Below are 26291 nucleotides of genomic sequence, written 5' to 3' on the forward strand. Positions count from 1 at the left end.
AAAGCCAATGAGTTCCATTCTTACCACTCCTATTCAACACCATACAGGAAACACTAGCTAATGTAATGCAACAATAAAAAGAAATGAAAAGAGGCAGATTAGGAAGAAAAAATTACATACAACTGTCTTTGTTTACAGATGATATATCCTATATTAAAAAGTACCAATAACAACAAAAAATCTCCTAGACTAATAAGCAATTATAGTAAAGTTGCAGAATACAAGGTTAATATACAAAAGTCAATTGCTTTTCCATATGCTAACAATAAACAAGTCAAATTTGATATGAAAAACATAATACCATATAATTTAGCACTAGAAAAGTAAAATACTTAGAAATAAATCTATCAAAATACACATATGAGGAAAAGTATAAAATTTTGATGAAAGAAGTCAAAGATCTCAATAAATAGGAAGATATCCATGTTCATGGATAAGAAGACTATATACTGTTATCAGTTATTTCCAAGATGAACTATAGATACAATGCATGCAAAACTCATGGCAAGTTATTTTGTGTGAATCAACGAACTCTAATGTTTATATTGAAAGGCAAGAGACTCCAAATACCCAGCAGAATACTTAAGAAAATAAACACAATCAGACAACAGAAACTACCTATTAGTAAGACTTACTATAAAGTCAGAGTAATCAACATAGGATGATATTGAATTAATAACAAATACATATATCAAACGAACAAAGGAAAGTGCCCAGAAATTGACCACCACAAATAGAGTCAACTGAGCAAAGGGAATACAATGGAGAAAGAATGATCTTTTCAACAAATGGTGTTAGAACAACTGGACATTCACAAGTAAAAGAAATGAATCTGGACACTGACTTTATATATCTCTCAAACATTTATTCAAAAGAAATCAGAGACCTAAATGCAAAACATAAAACTACTAAACTTCTAGAATATAACATAGGAGAAAATCTAAGGACTTTGGGTTTAATGATGATTTTTAACATACAACACCAAAAGCACAATACAAGAAGGAAAAAAAAAACGCTAAGTTGGACATTATTAAAATTACACTTCTGCTCTTAAAAAGACATTTTAAAGAGAATAAAAAGACAGGCCACAGATATGAAGAAAGTATTTGAAAACAGAACTGATGAAAGACTAACATACACAATATACAGAAAATCTTAAAACAAGCAAGTTAATGAAAAATTGATAGATCTCAACAGACACCTCGCCAAAGAAGATACAAAGATGGTAGATAAATAAGCATATGAAAAGTTGTATCTAATGTCATTAGGGAATTGCAAATTAAAACAATCTTTATCAATAAAATTGCTTATCTTAATAAACATAATTGATTTATAATAATTGTTTTATCTCAATTATTTTATCTGAATAAAATATCACTAACTCTTTTTAGAATAACTACAACTGAATACACTGACAACACCATATGCTGGGGGTAGGGCTTGTAGGTCTACAGTATGTCTTATTTACTGCTGGTAATAATGCAAAATGGGATAACCATGTCAGAAGACAGTTTGACAGTTTCTTACAAAGCGAACCGTAGTCTTTTCACATGATCAGCAATCATACTCCTTGGTATTTATCCAAATGAGTTGAAAAGTTATGCCTACACAAAAACCTGCACACAAATGTGTATACTGGCCTTATTCATAATCCCCCAAACTGGCAACCAAGATGATTTCAATAGGTAAATGAATAAACATACAATGGCACATATATACAATGGATTATTGTTCAGAAATAAAAAATGAGCTTCAAGTCATGAAAAACGTGAAGGAACCTTAAGAGCCTATTGTCAAGTGAAAGAGGCCAGTCTGAAAAAAAGCTACATTCTCTACAGTTCCAACTATATGACATTCTAGAAAAGGCAAAATGATAGAGACATTTAAAAAAAAAAAACATCCAGTGTTGGCCAGGGCTTTGGGAAGAGGACAGAAGGGATAAATAGGTGAAATACTGAAATTTTAGGGAAGGAAAACTATTCTGTAGGCTATTATATTGGTAGATAAATGACATTATACATTTGTCAAAACCTATAGAACCATACAACATAGTGTAAACTATGAACTTAAGTAGTCATAATGTACCAGTACTGGCTCATCAGTCTTAACTAATCTACTATGCTAATGCAAGATGTTAATAATAGGAGAAACTATTTGTATTGGTGGAGTATGTAAGGGATGGAGGAGAGGGTACACAGTAACTCTGTGAACTCTCTGTACTATCAGTTTTTCTGTAAATGCAAAAGTGTTCTGAAAATAAAATCTAATTTTAGGCTGACTATATTTGTTAATTATTTCTAAACAATCATCAGAATTTCTTCTGCGTTTACCATATAGAAATATATATATAAACTGAGACTAATGATAGTTTGTTTCTTTTCAAATCTTATATCTTTTACTTCCATTTCTTTCTTTATTAGTAGTTTTACAAAGTTACTGAATAGAGGAGAGGTAGCAGATACTGTTTTTCCTTCTTAAAGATTTTACCAACATTTTGTATGTGAACTACATAACGAAAGTGTAGTATTTTTTATAGAGGCCATTTTTCTGTTTAACAAAACGTACTTCTTTTTTTTTTTTTTTTTTTTTTTTTTGAGATGGCGTTTCACTCTTGTTGCCTAGACTGGTGTGCAATGGTGCGATCTCGGCTCACTGCAACCTCCACCTCCTGGGTTCAAGTGATTCTCCTGCCTCAGTCTCTGGAGTAGCTGTGATTACAGGCATGCACCACCACATCCAGCTTTTTTTTTTTTTTTTTTTTTTTTTTTTAAGTAGAGATGGGGTTTCTCCATGTTGGCCAGGATGGTCTCAAACTCCCAAGCTCAGGTAATCTGTCCTCCTCAGCCTCCCAAAGTGCTGAGATTACAGGTGTGAGCCACTGCGCCCGGCCCAAAATGTACTTTTTTGCTTTGATTCCTGCTTATCAAAAATGGATGGTAAATTTCCTTGGCCACTTTTCTGTATCTATTAAGGTAATTGTATGAAGTTTCTTATTTAATACTCTATGTTACTGCCAAGACAGAAGTTCAACATCTCTCTACTTGACCTACAAGCTCACATGCCTCCTAAATTTCCTAATTTCCCTCTACTTTTGGTTTTTAGGTTTCTTCCTTTTATTTCAGCTCAACAATGTTTTTAAGATATATTTTAGTTTTAAAAATCTAATATATCTCATCCAAGTTTTACCCTAATTGGCAGTATATTTTTGGCTTTCTATTCTGCCATGTGACCATTCTTCATCAAAATCTACAAATGCTTTTCACGATGTATCCATGGGCTGGGTGTGGTGGATCACTCCTGTAATCTCTGCATTTGGAACGCCAATGCAGGAGGATCACTTGAGCCCAGGGGTTCAAGACCAGTCTGGACAACATAGTAAAACACTATCTCTGGAAAAAAAAAAAAAGCAAAAATTAGCTGGGCATGGTTATGCACACCTATAATCCCAGCTACTCAGTGGGCTAAGGCAGGAGGATCCCTCGAGCCTGGGAGGCAGAGTTTGTAGTGAGCCAAGATCACACCACTGCACTTGGGCCTGAGCGACAGAGTGAGGCCCTGTCTTCAAAAAAAAAAAAAAAAAAAGAATCCATGTTTTCCTCTCAGAAAGCACTGTCACCACTAATTCTAATGGAAAAAGGGTTATTAGACAAGAGACACACACATTACAGTTATTGGGAAAATAACTGTATATTCCGTATGAACTTATTGGTATAATACTTTCTTAACTCTGCTTTGGAAATACAGATCGTAGAGATGATAAAACAAATACGTGAAATAAAAATATCTTGTAAGCAAATTTAAATGATGGTGAATACCAACTTCATGGGCTTGGCCTAAAACTGCTTCATCTTTGATTTTTCTTATCTGCAGAAATAATTAAAGTAAGTAGCATAAGACAATAATCTAGGAGCATAAGACAATAATCTAGGAGCTGTGTGAGAAGACAGCAGAAGAATATAAAAGAAGACAGAAAAGTGTTCCCAGGCCAGGCACGGTAGGTCACACCTGTATCCCAGCACTTTGTGAGGTTGTGGAGGGCAGATTACTTGAGGTCAGGACTTCAAGAGCAGCCTGGCCAACATGGAGGAATCCTGTGTCTACAAAAAATACAAAAGTTAGTTGGGCATGGTGGTCCACGCCTGTAATCCCAGTTACTTGGGAGGCTGAGGTAGGAGAATTGCTTGATTCTGGAAAGAGGAAGTTGCAGTGAGCTGAGATTGTGCCACTGCACTCCAACCTGGGTGATGGAGTGAGACTCTGTTTCAGAAAAAGAAAAAAAAAAATATCTCCAAAATAACCAAAATAAGTTCAAGTGACATGTTCCAGCTATATAAGTAGAAAATCAATATATCGAGGCTTTTGTTTTATCTTTAATCATATACAAAGGGGTATTCACATGAAGAATAAGAATTTAAAAATTATCGTTTCTATTCACATAATCTGACAGAGATGATTCCTGATGTTCTACCCTCTTGCCAAAGTACCTTTCCCCTTCTCCTGCCCATTGGTTTAACAAGTTCTTTCTTTTCTTATGGGTCTTAGTTGAAAAGCTATTTCTTTAGGGCAATCTCATCTGGTTTTCTAGAATGGGTTGGATGACCCTGGTTTACATTTCTCTTGCATACTGTCCTTTCTTTTTATAACAAGTATCATATTTATATGACTATTCAACTTCTTTGGACTGTAAATTCCATGAGGACAAACAGGGTCCTCACGTTTTATTTGTTGCTACATCTCCAGGCCTTAGCATTGTTCTTTGTTCATACTGGGACTTAATAAGCAGTTGTTCAATTACAAAATGAATAAATGTGAAAATCCATTAATAACAATTGTCACTCCAGGTTGGAAAATACTTTGTTACTGAAGACAAAACCACTTGCACAATTAAGAAAAGATAAAAAGCAAAATGGTTAGACTGATATTAAACACTGATTAATTATTTCAACATTCTGTTTAAATAGCAGTTATTTACATATTTTATTATTTGATTATTTTAGAGATTATAAATATTTATCAAAGAATGTAATATGTTAGAAAATTCATCTAAAGTCTCTCATAATATTGACATTCATTCAAGAAGCTGGAATAGTTTACAAAAGAGCCCAAATGTTTCAGAGTGTCTACATGGTATCTAATGAACAATTTACTCTCCTCTCAATAGCAGTTTTAAGTCTCTTATGTTAACATTATACCCCTATATATTAACATGTAGTCAACGTGCAGAAGATACTAAACTATGTGTCAAAACAAATAGTAATGAAAAATGGGGAAAAGAGGAGATTAATCATGAGTTCTTATACCTGTAAGTGATGTGCTTGTGCTGCCATTTCTGTCCTGTCAATGCATATCGCTTTCGACGAATATGAAATTTGGAGCTACCTCTTGTCTGGTCAGGTACACCGCATCGGGGCTTCTTCATCCAGCTGGAAAAAAAAAAAAAAAGCAGTATTTCCCAGTTATTTACTAATAACCCTAATCATTAAATTCAAAAGGAAATCAATTAAGAGGTTAATCTGAGACAGTGATGATGAAAATGGCAAACTATAAAGGGAACACTGAATTTTCTCGTACTTTGAATCTAAGTAGATAGCATAGTTTTTCCTGAATTATCAAGAAACACTAGTTTACTATTCAGATCCTTTAGATAATTTTCTTCTCTCTGATTTACTTTGAGCTAACTGTAGACAGAGGTACTCTAAAGCTTCTAAGAATTTGCTGTTAACAAGGTATATAATCTCGGGCAAGTCTTTAATTCCTAGTGTTACTCATAAAATGCCACTAAGGAGTATTCCACCTTTAACATTCAAAGATTATTCTAATCTATTACCTGAGTTTAAATGCCACGATTCAAGAGGATATATGCTACTCTGTTCTAATTTACATAGCAGTCAACTGTTTGCTCAAATAAAATATTCATTTCTCTACCTTTTCTTCTTTACATTTGATCATTATTTCATTTCTAAGTAGCAGCCACTTGCTTTGAATATTTGATAAATAACCAAAATCAATGCTTAAAAATATTTTTCTGAATATGAGGTTTTGCACTCACAAGACTAAGGTTTAATGTATTTCAATTTGAAAAAGAAATGCTGCTTTTAATTTATTAATCTTAATACATATGCAGATAAAATAGTCTAATTTCTCTTCTAGAGAGTCTCATTGGACCACTGTCATATTTTCTATCTATTCTTGCATCTTATCTAAGTAGAAAGATTTTCATGATTTGGGGGGTAGTTTTTCTTTAGTGCTTTATAAAGTGACTTTACTGTTTATTAGTCCCTTTATTTTAATAACTACAAAGGTAAGGCAGAAAATTCATAGTGCTACATGGTTCAGAAAGTAAAAATGGAAAACAATTTTTGGAGTATTTGCATTACAATTTCTACACTTTTTAAATGGAAAAGGCGTGATCATAGAGATGACTCTCTAAGTCATTTACACATTAAGTAATTTACATGTGAAGTAATTTACATGTTATGCAACAAAATCAAATAATCCGCTTTTACAAACATAATAACTTTCTGCATCAGTGAAATAATAACTTTTACTTCTTAAGAAAGATGGCACATTTCCAGAAAACATTAAAAGATTCTGCTTTCTTATTCTGACCCCAGTAATGTAGACCATGCAGTTACCAGAATTAACAAATTCCATCCTAGTTTAAATGCATTGTAGAGTTACTTTAGAAAATCATTCTTCCCCTTTAAGTCCCCGAATTAAAAAATACATCTTGTAAATGCTAAATTCTAAGAGGCTATCCAACTTTACGGAATGAGCTCTTAGGAGGTGAGATCAGAGGCCTCTCATTTTTAACTAATACTCCCAGGGTATTCCTAAACACAATGAATTTGAGAGATATTTCACTATATTATAAAACACTCAAGATAAGGCTTTTGGTATTCTCAGTATCTTGCACAACTCCTGGCATAGGAGAAATATCTAGATACTGATTTAACTAACAATTAAGTATTAATGGTGTGCCTACGATGATTTAAGTTGCTTTTATATGTGGGTATTAATTATATTCTCAAAAAATTATAATATTCCTAGGTAGGTACTTATCTCATTGAAAGTACTGGGAGAACAAATAATATGTAATTATGAAATATGAATATATTTACTTAATGTGGGATATGGTTACATTCACATTTAGCTAAGGAAAACATTTAAGTAAGCAATCTGTAAAAAAAACAAAACAACAACAACAACAAAAAAAACCTGAAATGGATAGCTGGGTAAAATTTGAAACAAAACAATTCACCATTACCAGAATAAAATGTATTTTCAATAAGGGTATAGTCTCTAAAATTACTTTAGTATGTATAAAATTGAAAAATGAAGGCAGTCATGCTTTTGTTGGAGTCAGTAAAAGATTTCTTTGTGAAGTGTATGCATCTTCCAAAGAACAGATTTTTTTTTTTTTTTTTTTTTTTTTGAGTCTGAGTTTTGCTCTTGTCACCCAGGCTGGAGTGCAAGGGCATGATCTCGGCTTACCACAACCTCCGCCTCCTGAGTTCAAGTAATTCTCCTGCCTCAGCCTCCCGAGTAGCTGGGATTACAGGCATGTGCCACCCCACCCGGCTAATTTTGTATTTTTAGTAGATACAGGGTTTCTTCATGTTGGTCAGGCTGGTCTCAAACTCCCGAGCTCAGGTGATCTGCCTGCCTCAGCCTCCCAAAGTGCTGGGATTACAGGCGTGAGCCACAAGGCCCGGCCCAAAAAACAGATATTTTAGGGAGGAATATTAGGTTCCTGTGCTAAAAGACATTTCTGCTGAATTCCTAATTTAAGTTTTGGGCTTTTGCCCACTTCATATAGTTGTTTGCTTGTGTTCGATTTGTTCATTTACCCATCTCATCCTGATTTATTCATCCTACAGTATTTTTGAGCTTTTACAACATGCTAACATATATAAAAGAAAGTATGGATTAAAAGATGAAGAAACAAAGAGCCCCTTCCTTACTGAGCTCACAGCACACAGGTAAGACATGTATCATTTAAAAAGTACAATATAATGGGGTAAGTGCTCTCACACCTCCATCTAGATATCCTGTCATCATCTCTAATGTTATATGTAATACAAAGAAAATAATGATATTCCTACCCCAAACTTTCACCAGTTTATCTGATGCCTCATCTTAACTGAAAGCCTTAGCATCTTCTAATGCCCACACCAGATATCCAGGTATAATCTTCTACTACTCTTTCCTCACATCCAACCAATCACAGTCTAGTCTCTTCGACCCTCAAAATGTCTCTTATATCTCTCACTCTCAACACTTCCTTCATTTTCACTACTAACAATACATCTTCCCAAAGCAAAGGTGTGTTCCCTACATGTTCTGAGCGTGAAATACCTTTGTAAAAAGAATCTGATTTAGGTCTACTTAGTGAGGGTGTCCCCTGTCCTCCTTCTCAAAATCCACTCGAGTTTCTACAGAACCAAAACTCTTCCTGCCCTTATATGCAGCGACCTCTGTCTGGACTACTTTTCACTCCTTGTTCACCCTAAGAATCCTAATTATTCTTTAATAGTCAACTCACATAGATATAGTTTACCACACCAATGCATGTCTTATAATGTGTATCCTGATTTGTATGTGTCTGTCTCTATCTGCCACTGACCTGTGAGTGAGGGTAGACAGCCAAGCACGAGGTCAGTGCCTAGTGAAGTCGCCAATAAGGAACATGAAGCAAATGAACTAAGTCTGTATGTAATTTTGCATATACTGATGATTTCGACAATCCTACATATTTCTTGAGGACTTCATAACTTTCTCCAACTCTGCGCTTTTAACAAATGATTATTGCAGAGATAGTATGTGGACACTTATATAAAATAAAATCATAAAGTAGATAATTTACACATAAGAAATAAGCATAACATATATAATATAATACCAATTAATGATTTAATGAAAAGAACTCTGAATGAAGACTGGTAAAGTTGAGAATACTCCCTGTTAACTTCACCAATATTTGTATGTAAACATTCTGGCACAGAAATATTAGTGGATATCAAAGGATGTAAAATACCATAAATATGATCAAAGCACATCACACTACTGAACATGACACAGAATCTGAGCTAAATCAGTCTTCAGGCTTTTGTATGTGACTTTAAACATTTGATTTCATAAGCAGGCAGGTCCTTTCTTATGGAAATTTTAAAGTTCCCAATGGATACAAAGAATGGTCAGTGTTTAACAGGATTCATCAATGCATGAAATGCTGTCTAATATTAAATGCAAAACTGGCATGTTAATGTTTTTATTCAGTTAGAGTCTAGCAGTCAGATTCATTTCCAGTTGCCCAAATAGATAATATAAATTTATTAGGCACCAAAATGTTAGTAGCATTCAAATATCAATTTGATAAATCCCATATATACCTGTTTACACAAAAAGCAGGACTGTATAACTACATATAGCCACATACAAAGTTAACATATAAGTGTATTTTATATACATATACCCATATATATATATGTATGTGTATATATATGGGTATATACAACTGGTAACTTGGTAAAATCTAGTTGCCACTTTTTTTTAGAGCTTTCAATAACATTATTTTCAGGCAGTACTTTTTTGTGACAGTGTCACTGCTTAAACATAGTTGCTTTTTTAGTGTGTCAACACACAACTCATATAACAGTGTTTTTTCTTTTTCTTGACTGACTCATTTGTAAGAAATTTTAAGTTGACATCCCAAAGCAAACAAAGACACAGGAAAGGGGCACTGCAGCATGTGGTAGAGGGTTAACTAAAAAAGGCATTTTGTAATTATTAAGGTGTAAATAATGGCATGGCTTCAATTTTCATAAATGAAATACTGATTTAATTTTTGGGAATTTTAGAGAATTTTAAAATTAGGTGGGCAGATCATTAATGTCCTCATTTAAGTTAAATCAACTTAAAAAGAAAAAAAAAAATCTAAATCAGTGCTTTCTAGAGGAGTATAAAAGTTGAAAGCAGGGATCCAGGTGCCATACTGTACAGTTACCTCGCTGGCTCCACTGACTGACTCACTAGACCTATGACAATAGTCAGGTTACATTTCTTTTTATATTTCAGTTTCCGCATCTTTAAAGAAGATGATAATATTACCTCTCTTATTAGGTTATTGTGAAGAATGAATTAGTCAAATCATTTAAAACACTTAAAATAGTGTCTAGCAGACAGTAACTACTATTATTAACTTATAATTCCAATTCTAATAACTATTATTATTTTACAAATATCAGGAAGTAGTTATACCGGTGGTAATCGTGGTAGAAGCAGCAGCAGCAGCAGCAGCAGCATACAAATAACAGTGTGCTTCACCTCCCTTTGACCTGTATGTATGTTATTTAAAACAGGGATTTTCTTGGTACTTTGATAACAGAAATGTACGTAAACAGCTTCACTGTCCCCTGTTTTATGTAAGTGAAGTAGCCAGAAGCTTCTAGACAGTTTGGTGTACACACACACACACACACACACACACACACACAATCTGAAAGCGTCCATTAGCTTCAGTAAAAAAATATTTTAAAAAGTATTTAATAAGTTGGGCATTCATGCCAAACACATAAGGCCACTCACTGCATGACTCTAAGAGGTGCCCTTAGGTTATAGTCCTTGTACTGGGTATCCTGTAGTGGTGCTGCAGGAAGGCAGTGCTTCAACAAAATACCAGGGAAACATCATCCCTTGCAGCTAGAGCTCTGCCACACAGTGGCTCTGTGTACATATACCTATCTTTACCATGAGAAAAGAAAATGACTGCCAAATACCTATGTTGTACTTTATCATTTAGTTCTCCAAGACAATATTCACCAGGATAATATGTTAAACAAGTTTCCATTCTCCATACTTTTCCAGGTTTTAGTTAAAAGTACAAATAATATTTACTATTTATAGTAGTCCCCAAAAGATCCTTCTAAAAATTTTAAAATATAGTTATTTTAATTACTTTTAAAAATCCTTAGGTTTTGTTTGTATTCATAGAGTCAAGTCCAGTTGTAATGGAAAGATTTTTAAAAGTAAATTAACTTAGGGCTAAAAATATTGTGGCTGACAGGTCATTCCAGTCCAGAGTTTCTTTTTTCTACAGACTCATTAACTGCCTGTATAGACACCCAGGTTATTCACAAGATTGCAATGGCAAAGTTAAAGTACCTAAATACCTGAGCAAGAACAAAAGTATATTAAGCCACCATGATCTTCAATGTGAACACAATTTCAGTGTCAGCTCGTACCAATTCTTTCAACTTTTTGAAAAGTCTTTTGAAAATTCTTTTGAAGAGAATTCTTCCAATTCTTTCAGAACAGGAATCTAAGGTCCCTGCTCACTAGCTATCAACCTTCTTTCTGCTGCCACCAAAACATGGACTGACCTATCCTATAACGTGATAGTGTTTTAATGCCGTGGGTATATTCAGAAATAAAAAGAAGAACATCAATTGATCAAGAACATATCTTTTATATCCAAACTGAAAAGAAGATAGAGAATACTCCCTTGGCAATTTAGACAAAAGAATAAAAATCATAAAACATATTGATAAGCCAAAAATGCTGGGGTTCTTGGTACATCTAAATAAATATTTCAATTATCAAATTAGGAGTCCAAATATCACATAGTTTCATTGAAATGACTTGAAAAAACTACTTATTCAACCTTAAATAAATTTTAATTAAGTTAAATTTCTGTACAATGAAATATCATCCTACTCTGGTTGAGCTTTTATCGAAAAGATAGGCAATAATGAATGCTGGGGAGCATCTGAAGAAAGGGGAATCGTTATACACTACTGATGGAAATATAAATTAGTATAACCACAATGGAGACGAGTATGGAGGTTCCTCAAAAAACTAAAAAGAGAACTACCATACGATCTAACAATCCTACTGCTGGGCATACATCCAAAGGAAAGGGTATCAGTATATTGAAGAGATATCTACACTCCCTTGTTTATTGCAGCACTATTGACAATAGCTAAGACATGGAATCATCTCAAGTGTCTGTCAGTGTGTGAATGGATAAAGAAAATGTGGTATGTATATACAAGGGAATATTATTCAGCCATAAAAAATAAAATCCTGTCATTTGCAGCAACATGGATAGAATTGGAAGACATTATGTTAAGTGAAATAGGCCAGGCACAAAAAGATTGCATTGCATGTTCTCACATATGTGGGAAAAAGAAAAAAAAAAAACCCACAAAAACAAGAACAACAACAACAAAACACACAAAAAGAACTTCATGGAGACAGAGACTAGAATTATCTAGAATTATGGTTCCCAGAGGCTGGGAAGGATAGGAGGGAGGTGGGGATAAAGAGAAGGGGTGGCTAATGGGTACAAAATATAGTTAGATACAATGAGTAAGAGACAGTAGTAAATAGTCCACTAGGGTGACTACAATTAAAAACAATATATTGCATATTTAACTAAAAGAGTAAGATTGGAATGAGCCTAACACAAATAAATGGCAAATGCTTGAGGTGATAGCTATGCCAACTACTCTGATTTCATCATTATGTACTGTATGCCTGTACCAAAACATAACATGTACCCTCTAAATGTATAGGACTATTATATATCCATAATAATTAAAAATAATTTTAAAAAGAAATATTTCACCAAGCACACGAGTGCATGCCACTGTGCACATATAAAAGATAAACTAATATGAAAAAAATTACTATTAAAATTATAAAACATACCAGACTCATTTTCTTTATTGCCTTGCTATTTTTTTGTTTCCTTGCTAAATACATACACTTTATGTATAATACAGATTACTCCATTAATTAAGAAATTTAAGGGAGCTTGCTTATAAAAATTAGCTATGCATCTATAATTTAAAAGAATCACTGATGAACTCATTCTGTGGGAGGGAATAAGTATTTATTATGATCTCTAATACCATTGTTAATTAATATTAAAGCAATACAATAATGACATTTAAGGTAATACCTTATTTTTTGAAAATGGGCAATTTCTTCAACATAATATAGGGATTACTGCAATAGTCATCATTACTTTTAATTACCCAACAATTACAGATTCAATGTATCACATATCTATCTGCCAAGAAAGGATATAATTATTTAATATAAAAACAATTGATCTTGACAAGAGTCTAAAATTAGGTAAGAGTTTACAGCATCGAAAATGGTTAAGACATTATATTAATACTAAGGAATAATTCAGATCTATAACTATAGTCCATATTTTATGTAGTAAGTGTCAGATAAAAATTCGTATCTTATAATTTGACCCTAATATAACAGAGTGTGATTTCAGCATGGATTGTTACCACACATTCAAGATTACAAAAGCACAGATGATAGCTTTAATATCACGATGATGGGGATTATACTTCCAAAAATAGTACACTCTTTCAGCTGAGTACCTTGAGCAGTAACACCTTAAGAGCAGAGATGTGATAGTAGAAAAAAAAAGGCAGGAAACAAATGAAGTCACCAAGTTTCTAGTTCAAGTGACAATGAGAATGAAGTCTCCAAGCAGACACAGGGAGCAGAGGAGGCATGGCAGGCTAGGAAGGGAAGATGAGGCGGAGTTAACAAGGCTTTAGTTGTTTCACCTAGAAATAACTGCCAGGTATAACACTCTGAAGAGAAAGATGCACTACTAGTTCCTAAAAAGACACCAAGAAAAATTCAAACCTGAATTAGAACAAGGCTTTGTTCAAAAACAAAAGCAAAATAGCTCCAAACCAAAACAAACAAGCAGAAAAGTTCTTTTGATTTTAAATTATGGGTTGCCTACATAGTTGATCTTTTCTCTGTGATGCTCTACCACAGAAATGCTACTTTAACTCCCATGCACTGACACCATCATTTTTACTGGTCTGGAATCTGAGCCACTCTGTGCCCCAAAAAAGGCCCGTGTCCTTTTCTACCCCTCCACATTTTTTACATCCTCCTGCTAGAGAACAGCAAACTGTTGAGACCCCTTTCCACATGAAGGGCCCAAATGAATCCTGTGCACATTACTCTTCTATTACCTCCTGACAAAAACCTTCCTCCAGCCGCTTTCTGAAAACAAACCTTTCCATCCCAAGTCCTTCCAATGACCAACAGGAGCTCACAAAACTGGTGGAAATGTACCTTTTCTAGGATTCCACTTTCTTAAATGTAATAACTAGTAATAAGTAGTAATAAGTAGTAATAACTAGTAATACTTCCTTATTATTCTGGCACTAGTCAAGTTAGACATTCAAACAATGTGAACTAATTTGTTTCCCAAGTCCTCAATTTATTTGTATTTTTATGAATTGCATCATATTTTCCAAGAAAGTGAATCAGAAGCTAACAGCTCTCCATCAAGAACAAGAACGTTGTCCACAGCACTTCGTAAAATGCTGTGATGAGGAGTACAATTTAAATGGAATTTGGTACTATACATGGCAACAAAACACAGGAATAGCTGGAGGCTTTTGCTTGTTAACTTAAAACTATATTTATTTAAGACAAGGGCATATTATGACTTAAAATATTATAGCATTCAGAGAGAACTGCAGTGATTAGAGGACAGCAGGTCCAAACTATCAAAACTCTATTCCCAATATTTAGAACAAATTTCTAATTGTGGCAGAATACAATCTTTTTATTCTTGATTCTGTTTTCCAAGACGTAGATCAAAGTTAGTATTTATGCATCTCTCAAAAGTACTAGGGGAGTTAATGTATTTATGTTTTCAAACTGCTTTGAAGTTTAATCTCAAAGCCTTTATTATTTATAAAGGTTTTCTTGTGTTGATGAAATAGAAAAATTATGACTAACATCATGTTACAAACATTAGATCGCAAAATTTCAAAATTATGTATTAAATTAGTTTGATATGTCAGAATTAATTAAGTATGTCTGAGTCTAGATAATCCAGGTATTTAAGGTTTAAAAAGAAAAACAGTATGTCTTTTCTCAAGGTATATAGCAGGGCAAGTTTCCCAGATCAAATGTTAAAAGAGAGGTTCTGCAACTACTCTGCAGTTCACTTAGCCTTTGACATTTAGTTCCTCTATTTGAGAAAGCAGAGAGAAAAATGCATGCTTGTCTGTCCTATTGTGGAGGGTTGATGTACCATGATCAAACTAAGGAACAAAAATATGTAAATTTTGTGAATATCAAGGATTCTAAAAACACAAATGATATTTCTCTCCACTGAAAAAATTAATCACTTCTCCCTTTGCTGTGGAGAAAAGTAATGCTGTTGTTTCATAATCTTACGAACTTACTGTGTACTTGTGGTAATAGCATTTGTGACTATGTTTATCTATGCAGAAGATAAGAATTAAGCTCCTTTGATGAAGAGATTATGCCTTCTGAATCTGTACATGCTTTATCTTTCACTGATAAAGAACTCAATAAAGAGATGAATAAATGAATGATGAACCAATCATTAAAAAGCAAAACTATTAAAAAATAAGAAGAGTCCTTTGATAACAAGAAATTGAAAGAAGTAACTTTGCAGTGAAAATCTTTTTTTTTTTATTTAGAACCGTCAGCAGTGGGGAGTTAGTAAACTGTTAACTGGCTCTCTGATGCTGCCCCTCCTACCCAACATAAAAGCCCTAATTTGTGTTGTTTCCTAGTTTCCAGGGTGTAGATATTTCCATTTGGCCAATTTCAAGCTCCTAATATGATACCAATGAACAGAGAATTGGGAAGCAATGTGTACAATATATTCTCAGCCACACAACACACCTCTGTTGCTCATAGTCGCTCTTCTTGTAGTGGCTTCAACTGTACACCTACCTCAACTCCCATTCATACTTTCTTTACTACTTTGAAACTATGTTGCTAAAATCAGGTAAGCAAACCTGACATTGGGCCTTAAATATCTTATGAAATATTGGAGAAGTGGGGTTAAATTAGGTTATATAATTCCAAAGAAAGTTCATGAGACAAATTACTCCATTTCTGGTTGGTGGAATTCATATAAAGTATTCCAGACTACTTAGTTTGGCTCAAAGACCAAAAGAAAGGAGGGTGGGAGCCATTACTTACTCAATTGTGTTTCTGTCCACTTTTCCTGTCATGTTAATGCCATAGAACTGCTGCATGGCAGCTAGGGCAGACTGCATGGTCTCTGCAGAGCGCAGCACTGACATTCTGGGGTCAGTCGGTGGAAGGTAGCCGTACTTTTGTAACCAAACCTGCAATAACAAGTACAGTTTCTTTTAGATCAATTTTATACTTTTACAATAATTTTCTGGTAATTAATGTATACCTATAATAGAGTTTTGAACATTTTCTCCACAAGGGCATACAGTATTTTAAGTGTTTGATCTTTTTATAATATATATTATATAGGTTAGGTTATTTTAATATAATTGGAGTGACTGTTATGGATCTTTCTGACATACCTCCTAATGCTAATTGAAAAAAAAAGATTAATTATTTGTTGCAAGCTTATAATGTATAACGTACTATAGCAAATACTGGATAAAAACTTAAGATTATCCCTGTCCTCCAGGACCTCAACCTCCCAAAATGAAGGATGCTTTTCAACAGTATGACTCCATTGAGAGGTTTATATTGCAAGGGGCAGTTATGTGCATATACCACATTAAAAAAGCCATCTTCCTGAAATTGACCAGTGACTCCAGCTATGACGTGTAGCTTCTTTACAGATAAACCATGTTACTTTATGACATTTTGAGTGTAAATTCCATAAAACCATTCTATCCAATCGTAGCTAGGTATCTTTTGATGACTTTACCATGTAAAGAATATTCTTTCTTCATTTATTTCTGGTGACTCATTTTAATCTAAATCACATAAGTAACCAAGCTTTTCACCTATAGAAGAAATCCAAATCCAACTATCACCTTATGAGTGTTTAGACTTCTCTTTAAGGGTCTCATGATTTTTATCCCCCACCTTCCCTGGTGAAGGGTGCTCTGGGAGGACAGAGAAAGAACTCATAGTTAAACTCACATTCTAACTGTGATTGGAGCAAAAATTCAGAGTCATTTAAGGTTAAATTTTACAAGTGAATACAAACGTAGGGCATTTGGGGGAAAAAAAAAACACCAAACACATGTATCTCCACCAGGGAGCAGATGCTTTCTAGTTTTACAATGCTATGCATTCATTTCAAATGCGCTATCATATGTTCCGGCCACATCCCATCCTGCAGTCCTTTACCTCAGTCTTCTACAGGGCTCCGAGATTTCTTGGAGTTTAGTGAGCTACCTCTCAAACTGATAAGGGCCAAGTACTTCAGTCCCTGGCATAAAATAGAAGCCTTGCTATTTAGTGAAAGGTATTTGCCAGCATGTGTTACCCTTCCTACCCCAGTCTATTTATCATATAAATGACCATCCTATGAAATTGTAGTTTTTCCCTAATAACTGATATTCTTCCTTTATGAACTTCAACTTCTAAAATAGGAGACCTATTTTCCCAGGGAAAATAAACAGTAAGTATAGAAGTTAAATTTCACCAAAAGAAACTAATATTAAATGTATCAAAGTCTTAAAATATGAAACACAAAGTGGAATTTTTCATGGTATTTACAAAAACTAACCACCTCAAAAGTACAGTACCATAAGCACATCCCCTTGAAAAAAAAAATTTATTCTAAAACTATTTAAGAAATGAGCAATGCATCACTGTCAGGAAGGTGTATTAGTGAAACTTAATCTAGTAAACTCATGTACCACATAGTAAAAGCATGCCAAGACACTGTTCTCATCTAATCTGTAATGAACAGACTGCCAGGGAAAATATGAATATTCAGTTTCCTAGTTAACAGTGGTGCAGTCTGAAATAGACTCCACTTTTTTCTGAATGAAGGAAGCAGGGAATATTATTTAATATGAAAGTCAACACCTATTGTTATGTAATTTCTCAAAATTAGAATGTTGTATCTTGATTTTTAATAACATACATGCACCAATATTCTTAAAGTGAATGTTTTTTCCATAACACCTTGTTTGCATTCATTTCTTACTTGCTAGAGAGCTGACTTGTTGCTAGGTAACTCATGGGTGCTAAGCTACAGGCAATTACGTTTATGAGGAAAGCAAAGAGAAAACCATTAACAATAAAACCTACGACTTATGTACAGATAGAGGAACTATAAAATATGTAAATGTTAAGTGCATAATGAACAGAATAAAAAATACATATTTGATTTATGCACTAGCCTTTCAAACAAATGTTTTAAAATAATGTAAAAAATGAATTGGGATTTTTCTTCAAGTTTTCTTTTACACTGTCACTTATGAAAGGGAGTTCTTTCTGAATGACTGAGGAGTGGATCATTATTTTTAATTGTAAAATATTGGGAAAGCTATGAGTTCTACCATTTTATGGTCAAGGTTGTTTTCTGGATAATCAAGATTGATTTGTCACCTAGGAAGCAAACTTTTCGTCCAAATTACAAATGTAAAATATCTTTTTTGACAAAAAGTTAAATCTATGAAGTAATATTTAAAAATGTATCTTTCCTCTTACCCTAGTATTCTACTATCCAAGGTTAATGATTTGGCATGTAGTCTTTGCATCTTTTTCACTGTTCTTAAAAATAAATTTTGAGATATAAAGATATATGTATGTATGTGTATCTGTAAACATATATACATATATATTACAGATTATACCATAACCTTCCATCCTCATATGTTTTTACTTGAAATACATCCCTATTTTCATCATTGTCTTAAAATACTTCATCTCCTGGATGACTGCAAATACTAAATTTGTCTCTTGAGACTGGCTGTGCCTTAATGTCTTTTCAATGTTCTCAAATGTACATTATGAATAGTTAAAGAATCATCCATTCTTGTGTGCACTTGGATGAATGATATATAATTTGTAGGGGTGATGCTAGGATTAACTGAGAATATACAAAGCCCTCAGCATAATTCTTGCTCAGTAAATCATATTACTATTTTATGCTTACCAACTACCCTGAGTTCTTAAAATCGTTCCTGTTCACCTTAAGATTTGTCCTTGGGATAGGGCAAGATTAAAAATGGTGAGGTTGAACTAGTCATAGCTGTAAGGAAAGACAAACAACATGGGGTAAGGAATCATAGAGTGCTTCAAAACTCCCCAAATCCAAAAGCAAATAAGGTGTGACACATTTGGCAAACTGATTTTTGTTATGTTTTCTTCATTTTGTGCTCACTGGATTGACAAGTGCTTTTGAGAACACTGAAAAAATATCAAGGGACAAACAAGTTCCTTTAAGGAAAACCTTGACTCTTTACTATCTGGGACTTACCCCACCTCATTATCACCAGAACAACCAACCTCAAATGAAGCAACAAAATCTCACCTTGAATTACATTCCTGTTTTACTAAGTCATCAAACATCTTGCTACCAGGTAGACAAAACCAATTTCCAGCACTTAGTGATTATTCAGTTGGAGGAACAACCAGAAGACTGTTGTTCTCTGCAGAGTAAGACAATATATCAAGCAATAAAAGGTAAACATTTAAATATTAAATGTTGTGCCAATAGACACTGCCTTTACTAGATTATAGCATAAATAAGGACAGGCAAACAAAATTTCAGCAAAATTCATTAATGAATTCATTAGTTCATAAACATTAGTGACAAAAACTGACTTTGTCACTAATATTTAATGTGCCCATACTGTGAAAACCTACGTTAATTGACTGAGTTATTCACCCACATATATTAAGCAGTATCCTGAAAAATGATTACATAAAAAATGGAGACAGTAGAAGTTCTCACCACTAAGAGCAAAACTAAGTAGTAATTTTTAAAATATGTATCCTTATTTATTACTTCAGGCCAATACTACAACCTAGAGAGAAAAAAATTCCCTCTAGCTTTGAAGCTAGTAAGTTTATCAACGTCTTAACATAAAGTTAGATACTGTTATTAATTTGCTTGATGAAACACAAACGCAAGAACAATTTTTAAACCTCCTCACTGATAGGACATAATATATAGAGAAAACATCTTGAAATACTAACTCTGATTAATTGCAGACATCCTTTCCCCCACCAAACAAACAAACAAAAAAAAAATTGGAATAAGTGAATAGGTGATTAAACTAATGAATATATTAGGACTAGAAGACATACATTTTAGAAATTATAGAAATAATTGAAGAGGAATATAAGGAAGGCTGTGTTAGGATTTTATTTAATCTGAAAAATCACTTTGCCAGTCCACAATGCCTATTTGTGACTGAATTAATTATTTCAGGTTATTTCAAGTAAAGTTAATTTCCAGCTAACGTGGTATGGCAAATGCAAGTTCCTTGTACCCAGTGATTATATGACCCAAAGTACAGTACTCACATGAAAAGGAAAGGGCAAAGGTGATAAATTTATTTTATAGCATTTATTTAGTAAGAATCTCTTCCATTTACTTGATTATATAAACATTTTTATTATTTTTGGAAACAAGTTTTTAAAATTGCTGACTTCTCAAATTTTAACATACTAACAAAATGTCTAAATCTATGACGTTTAAAATATATTCTGATATAATTAACTGACTTTCTCAGATGAAATTCAACTGAAAAAATGCTTTTAACACATAACTTCTCAATGTTATAAAATGTTAATTTCCATTTTTCAGTATGAGACTATAAATGCATTTGTCAAATTTTGTTATAAAGCAAAATTAACAACTAAAAGGTGATGACCCCTCTATTTTGTGGTATCATCAGCCAAAGCAGTAACAGCTTAAGGACATTTTCTCCTGAAATACCATATATTTGCTGGTTATAAAAAGTGGCAGGATTTGTGGCCTACATTTTCTCTTCCAAAAAATGGTTATAAATGTGAATTATAACTACCTATTAACCAAACAATTAAACTCATGTTAGAGTAGTCACTCAGAATTGGTCAAATTGAAGATTCACAGGATAAGTTAACAAGGCAGAAATTAGCCTTTTTCTTCATTCAAAAATCTAAATAGGCTCTAAATTACCATCCCATCCCTAGCATGAATGGATTAGTGTATGAAATTGCACAAATATAATTCAATTCACTTAGAATTTTACCATCTCTTTAATGGCTTCTTAAAATGCAAAGGAAATAGTGGAACAACCAAAAGCAACTCTATAAAACATCTGATCAATTAAGAGGCAACCATCATTTGGATAGGAAGAGAAGAAAACAGGTGAGTTATACTAAAAGTTGTGATGGCCGTCATGATCATATTTTACACCTTAACATGAAACTCATTTATGATAGAAGCCAATAACGTAGGGTGTCAAGGCTGTGGAGAGGTTTTCTAATCTGCATAAAGTGAATTACACTTCGTACATAGTCGCTGTGGGAACAAAACCCCTCCAACAGTAATGGCTGAGCCCCAGTGTTGAAAGAGAGCAGTGCCCTTACTTGAAATTCCATTATGTGCTAGTCATCATGCTGGAAAGTTGCAGAGGACTATGATATGCCGTCTGCTCAGATTTTACTGTTGTTGTTTTTTTTTTTCTTCTAAGTTGTTTAGTTTTTTTTTTTTAAATTTATAGTGTACATGCACATACACACACATAAACAGTGACAAAACCAGACCAAAATAAAAGCAAAACACAACCAACAATAAACAATAAGAAAGCATGTGTATGATACCACAACCCCTATGTTTCTGGAGTAGACAGAAATAATTACCAAAACACTACCTGTAATAATCATTGACATGATTCTACTTTATATCATGATTACCTAAAAATTCACAACAGTAAAATCCCCCTCAAATCTGTGTCTTTTCACACTAGCCAAGTGAAGAGAAATGCTGAACAATGCACCATGTGAATGTTCTAAAGGCACTTACTTGAGTCTGTCATGTGAGTCACAGATTCAACTCAGCTTTATTTACTGGGAGCAGATTCAGTTTCATTGACACCAAAAATACAAAAAAGAAATTAATCTCAATTAAACTTGCAAAGTGGGGGGTGCAAAATGTCCCACTGAGATGAAGGTACAAAATACCAGAACTACTTTTTTTTTTTTTTTTTTTTTTTTAGATGGAGTCTCACTCTGTCACTAGGCTGGAGTGCAGTGGTTCGATCTCGGCTCACTGCAACCTCCATCACCCAGGTTCAAGGGATCCTCGTGCCTCAGCCTCCTGAGTAGCTGGGACTATAGGTACGTGCCCCCACGGCTAGCAATTTTTTTGTATTTTTAGTAGAGATGGGATTTCAACATGTTGGCCAGGATGGTCTCGATTTCTTGACCTCGTGATCCGCCCACCTCGGCCTCCCAAAGTGCTGGGATTACAGGCATGAGCTCTTGCGCCTGGCCAGCACTAGAACATTTTATAAAATGCACACATCCACACTTACAAGCCTGAGCATAACTGTAGATGAAATTTAATACAAGAAGAAATAAACTTTACTTTTACTTAATATACAGACTAACCAAACTTCATACATTCATCACCACCAGATGTCCTGAGGGAGGAGCTGGAGTTCCACAGTGCAGAGAGTTTCACACTGTCACCTCAACAGTTAGGATGATTCCAGCACAATACAACATACAGCTATTTTTCTGTGCCAGGTTATATGGATTTATGAATGATATCATATTACAAGAAAGAAATTTTATAATACTTTCAAATACGATGGGGAATGACTAAAAAAACATTTTGTGCTATATAGATGTTTGCTGGTTATTTCATAGCAAGGTACTTAAAAGTTGTCAAATTTAAATGAGTTATATATTTTCTTTTACAAAAAGACAAAAGTGCTGTCCTTTCCTGTGAAGACAACTAGTTGCAAATAGTGTGCTATTCAGTAGCTATTTTGGGATATAAGAAACAAAAATCTTTTAATCTGTACCATCAAGATAAAAGTGATGTTTTTGCAATGCAAGATAAATTGCTTTTCAAGGAAAGATATGCCATGCCAACTATTTTTAAAGACAGATGTTTGGAAATGTTTCTATCATCATGTGACATTACACTAAAAAAGACAGAAATTTGGCGGGGCGCGATGGCTCAAGCCTGTAATCCCAGCACTTTGGGAGGCCGAGACGGGCAGATCACGAGGTCAGGAGATCGAGACCATCCTGGCTAACACGGTGAAACTCCGTCTCTACTAAAAAATACAAAGAAAACTAGCCAGGCGAGGTGGCTGGCGCCTGTAGTCCCAGCTACTTCGGAGGCTAAGGTAGGAGAATGGGCGTAAACCCGGGAGGCGGAGAAGGCTGTGAACCGCGATCCGGTCACTGCACTCCAGCCTGGGCGACAGAGCGAGACTCCGTCTCAAAAAAAAAAAAAAAAAAAAAAGGAAAGACAGAAATTCATGGCTTATTCAAACTATCATAATTCCCTACTTTAAAATCCCAGCAACAGAATTTTCCATCTGTAAAATAATCTGCCAAAAGAACAGTTGCAGAGAGTTTTAAGCCCATTTGTTAAAAATATAAAGATGCAACACCTTTTGATTGTTTTTTAGAATGAACTGATAGACATCAGAGAAAATGGTTAATTTACCTGCTGAATTTTACCAAAAACCTTTACAGAATTGAGGGATAGTATTGCAAAATAAGGCTCATGATTTATAACCAGCTAATGATGCAACTTTTCCAGGATCCTGTGTGGTATCATTTTTGGCTATGACTATTTTTAAGATAAAGATTATAAATAAACTGATCTTGAAATTGCCGTATTTCAAAGTGTTAAATCAGCATTTTAAAGAATAAGGAAGAATCAGTCACAGAACTCTCAAAGAAAAAATGATTAATATTTCTAATAAGAGCAAAACAATGTAAATATAATTCATAAATAAAAAATAAAAATTATCTTAAAACACATCATCTTTAGTTCACCTTAATATTTCTATTATAATGATGTATAATATACATAATTTTAGTGCTTTAGTTCATGAATATAATTATAGGTAAAACAGGGTACATGTTTTAAAAATTAAGATGTACAATAAAAAGTGTAGAGATAATAAAAATAAAGCTGATAGACACTACTTTATTTCTAAAAATAAAGCTATTTCCTTAAATTCTCTCCAATGTGCCACACTTACTCTCCTGAAAAGGTAAGAAAGCAGTTTATCAATACCTAGATATTAGATTCTATTCTGACTTTGACAATTCTCAAGCTCTTCCTTTTCCATCATGCCTACTGAAGCTGCCCATATCCTACAGAATCAATTTCTTAGAACGCCTTCCAAGTCATGTATGATTTTGTCTCAAACTATTCGCTTGTTGCTTTCCTCCGTAGAATCTGTTCTTTGGTCACATTGAACTTCCAGTTCCACTCCCAGCAGGTCTCCATAAGAATGACTGCTATGCCTTTACTGCCCATTATGTACCAGGCAATTTACATGCGTTATTTTTAATCCTTATAATAACTTATCATATTCAGCACTATAACCTTTGTAATGACAAAATAAAACCCCAGAAAAAATAGGTAACTTGCTCAAGGACACATCAATAGTAAGAGGAGGAATCAGTATTCAAAGAGAGACCTGACTGGCACCAAGCTTGGCTCTGTCTGTTAATTTAGACTGCCTTTTAGAGAGAGGAGAGCCAGCTGCCTGTCTGTATGCTGGAAAGCCTAGGAGACTCTATTCATATTAAAAAATGAAAAGGCAGACTGTCTGAAAACATACCTACAATAACCAAGAATGTTCAGTTTTTAATGCAAACAAAACACCCCGTTTTGTACCATGAAAGGGCAATGAGCTGTGGCTGCATAAGTTCTGGGTATAACACTAACTCCTACTTTTAAGGGTTTCACTAATTGCCAGTGCAAAACAGCCTTGCATGGTCCAATTTGCCCAGCCTACTTAATATTCTTATTTCTATGCTAGAATATTTCACTTATGGCCATTTCAGTTTTACAGTTTAAAAAACCACTGAAACCTTCTTTGCCAGAGACACCTTTTCTTCTCACTTTATTCTTTCACAGCACTCTCTTACTGTAGCCTCAAGGTTGCTAGTATCTACAGCTGACCAGCAACCTTAGTTATCTTCTCTAAAATTAATCACTTAAATACAATCTATGCACCTATGACACACCACTTCACTGTAACTCTGACCGCAGCCAAATGTCCAGACTCTGAGATCACATTGCTGTTTAAATAAAAAATACAGCAGTCATTCTTAATTTCTTCTTTTTCCTCATCATTGATATCCAATCCATCATCAAGTTTTAGCTACAATTTTATCTTGAATGGAAATATTTATTTCTGCTGCCACTCCATTGTCAAGGAAACAATCATTTCCCACAAGAAACTGTAAGATTCTCCAGCTGGCCTCTGTGCTTTCATATTGCTACCTTCTCTCTCTTTGCCCAACTAGGGTAAGTTGTCTTTTTTTTAAATTGTGGTTTAAAAAAAATACATAACCAAAATTTATCATTCTAACAATTTTCAAGGATGCAATTTGATGGCATTAAGTACACTGACACTGTTATGCAATCAGCACCACCATCCATCTCCTGAACTTTTTCATCATCACAAACTGAAACTATATATAGAAAAGTCCTCAAATAATGTTCTATTCAATGTGATTTCGTTATAATGTTGATGGAAAAAAAAAAATCAATTCCCAGCTGGGGCCACTGTTCGTGTGGAGATTGCATGTTCTCCCCATGTTTGTGTGTTTTCTCTGGGTATTTAGGTGTCCTCCTACATCCCAGAAAGATGTGCCTGTTAGGAACCGACACGTCTAAATGACCCCAGTCAGAGTGAGGGAGGGTGTGAGTGAGTGCGCCCTGCAATGGGATGGCATCCTGTCCAGGGTCTGTTCATGCTTTGTGCCCTAAGCTGCTGGATAGGCTCTGGCCATCTGTGATAGTAAGCTGGAATAATTGGATATATAATTATCTTAATTTTTATTAATGTTAAATGTATGTATAGCTTACATTTATTTCAGTGTTTAATATCAGAAGTGTTTTGGTCTTTACTTAGAAGTCTGGTGATGGTTTTTGTGACCAGAAATATGCTGTAGGAACTTAACTCTTACTCATATCAATTAGTCTATGGTAAAACTGGTTATGTTACATATCATTTTACTTAAAGATGAAGTTTTCAAGAATGTATCTATGATGACATTAAATAAAGACTTACTGTGATCATTAAATAATGACTCCACATTATTGCTTCTCCCAGCCTCTGGTAATTAAGTTGACTGCTGAACGACATGGGTTTCAATCCATTTATATGTATATTTTTTCAATAAATACATTGGAAAATTTTGGGGAAAGTTTCAACAATTTGAAAAACCTCACAGATGAACCATACAGCCTGGAAATACCAAAAAACTCTAAAATTTAGATATGTCATGAATGTATAAAATATATGTGGTAACTCATCTAT

At 34.1% G+C, this 26291-nt stretch overlaps 1 protein-coding gene across 1 annotated transcript in view; it reads right to left on the reverse strand.

The window, feature by feature from the left end:
* The window catches only part of MMP16 (matrix metallopeptidase 16), a 281597-nt gene that overhangs the window by 135934 nt on the left and 119372 nt on the right, over positions 1-26291 (reverse strand). Inside the window, exons 2-3 of the mRNA XM_008001035.3 lie at positions 16021-16169; positions 5301-5423 (exon numbers count right to left, since the gene is read on the reverse strand). Coding sequence (XP_007999226.1) covers positions 5301-5423; positions 16021-16169 — 272 coding nt within the window. The remainder of the gene's footprint in view (positions 1-5300; positions 5424-16020; positions 16170-26291) is intronic.

This window comes from Chlorocebus sabaeus, chromosome 8 (genome assembly GCF_047675955.1).
Source record: "Chlorocebus sabaeus isolate Y175 chromosome 8, mChlSab1.0.hap1, whole genome shotgun sequence".
Taxonomy (NCBI): domain Eukaryota; kingdom Metazoa; phylum Chordata; class Mammalia; order Primates; family Cercopithecidae; genus Chlorocebus; species Chlorocebus sabaeus.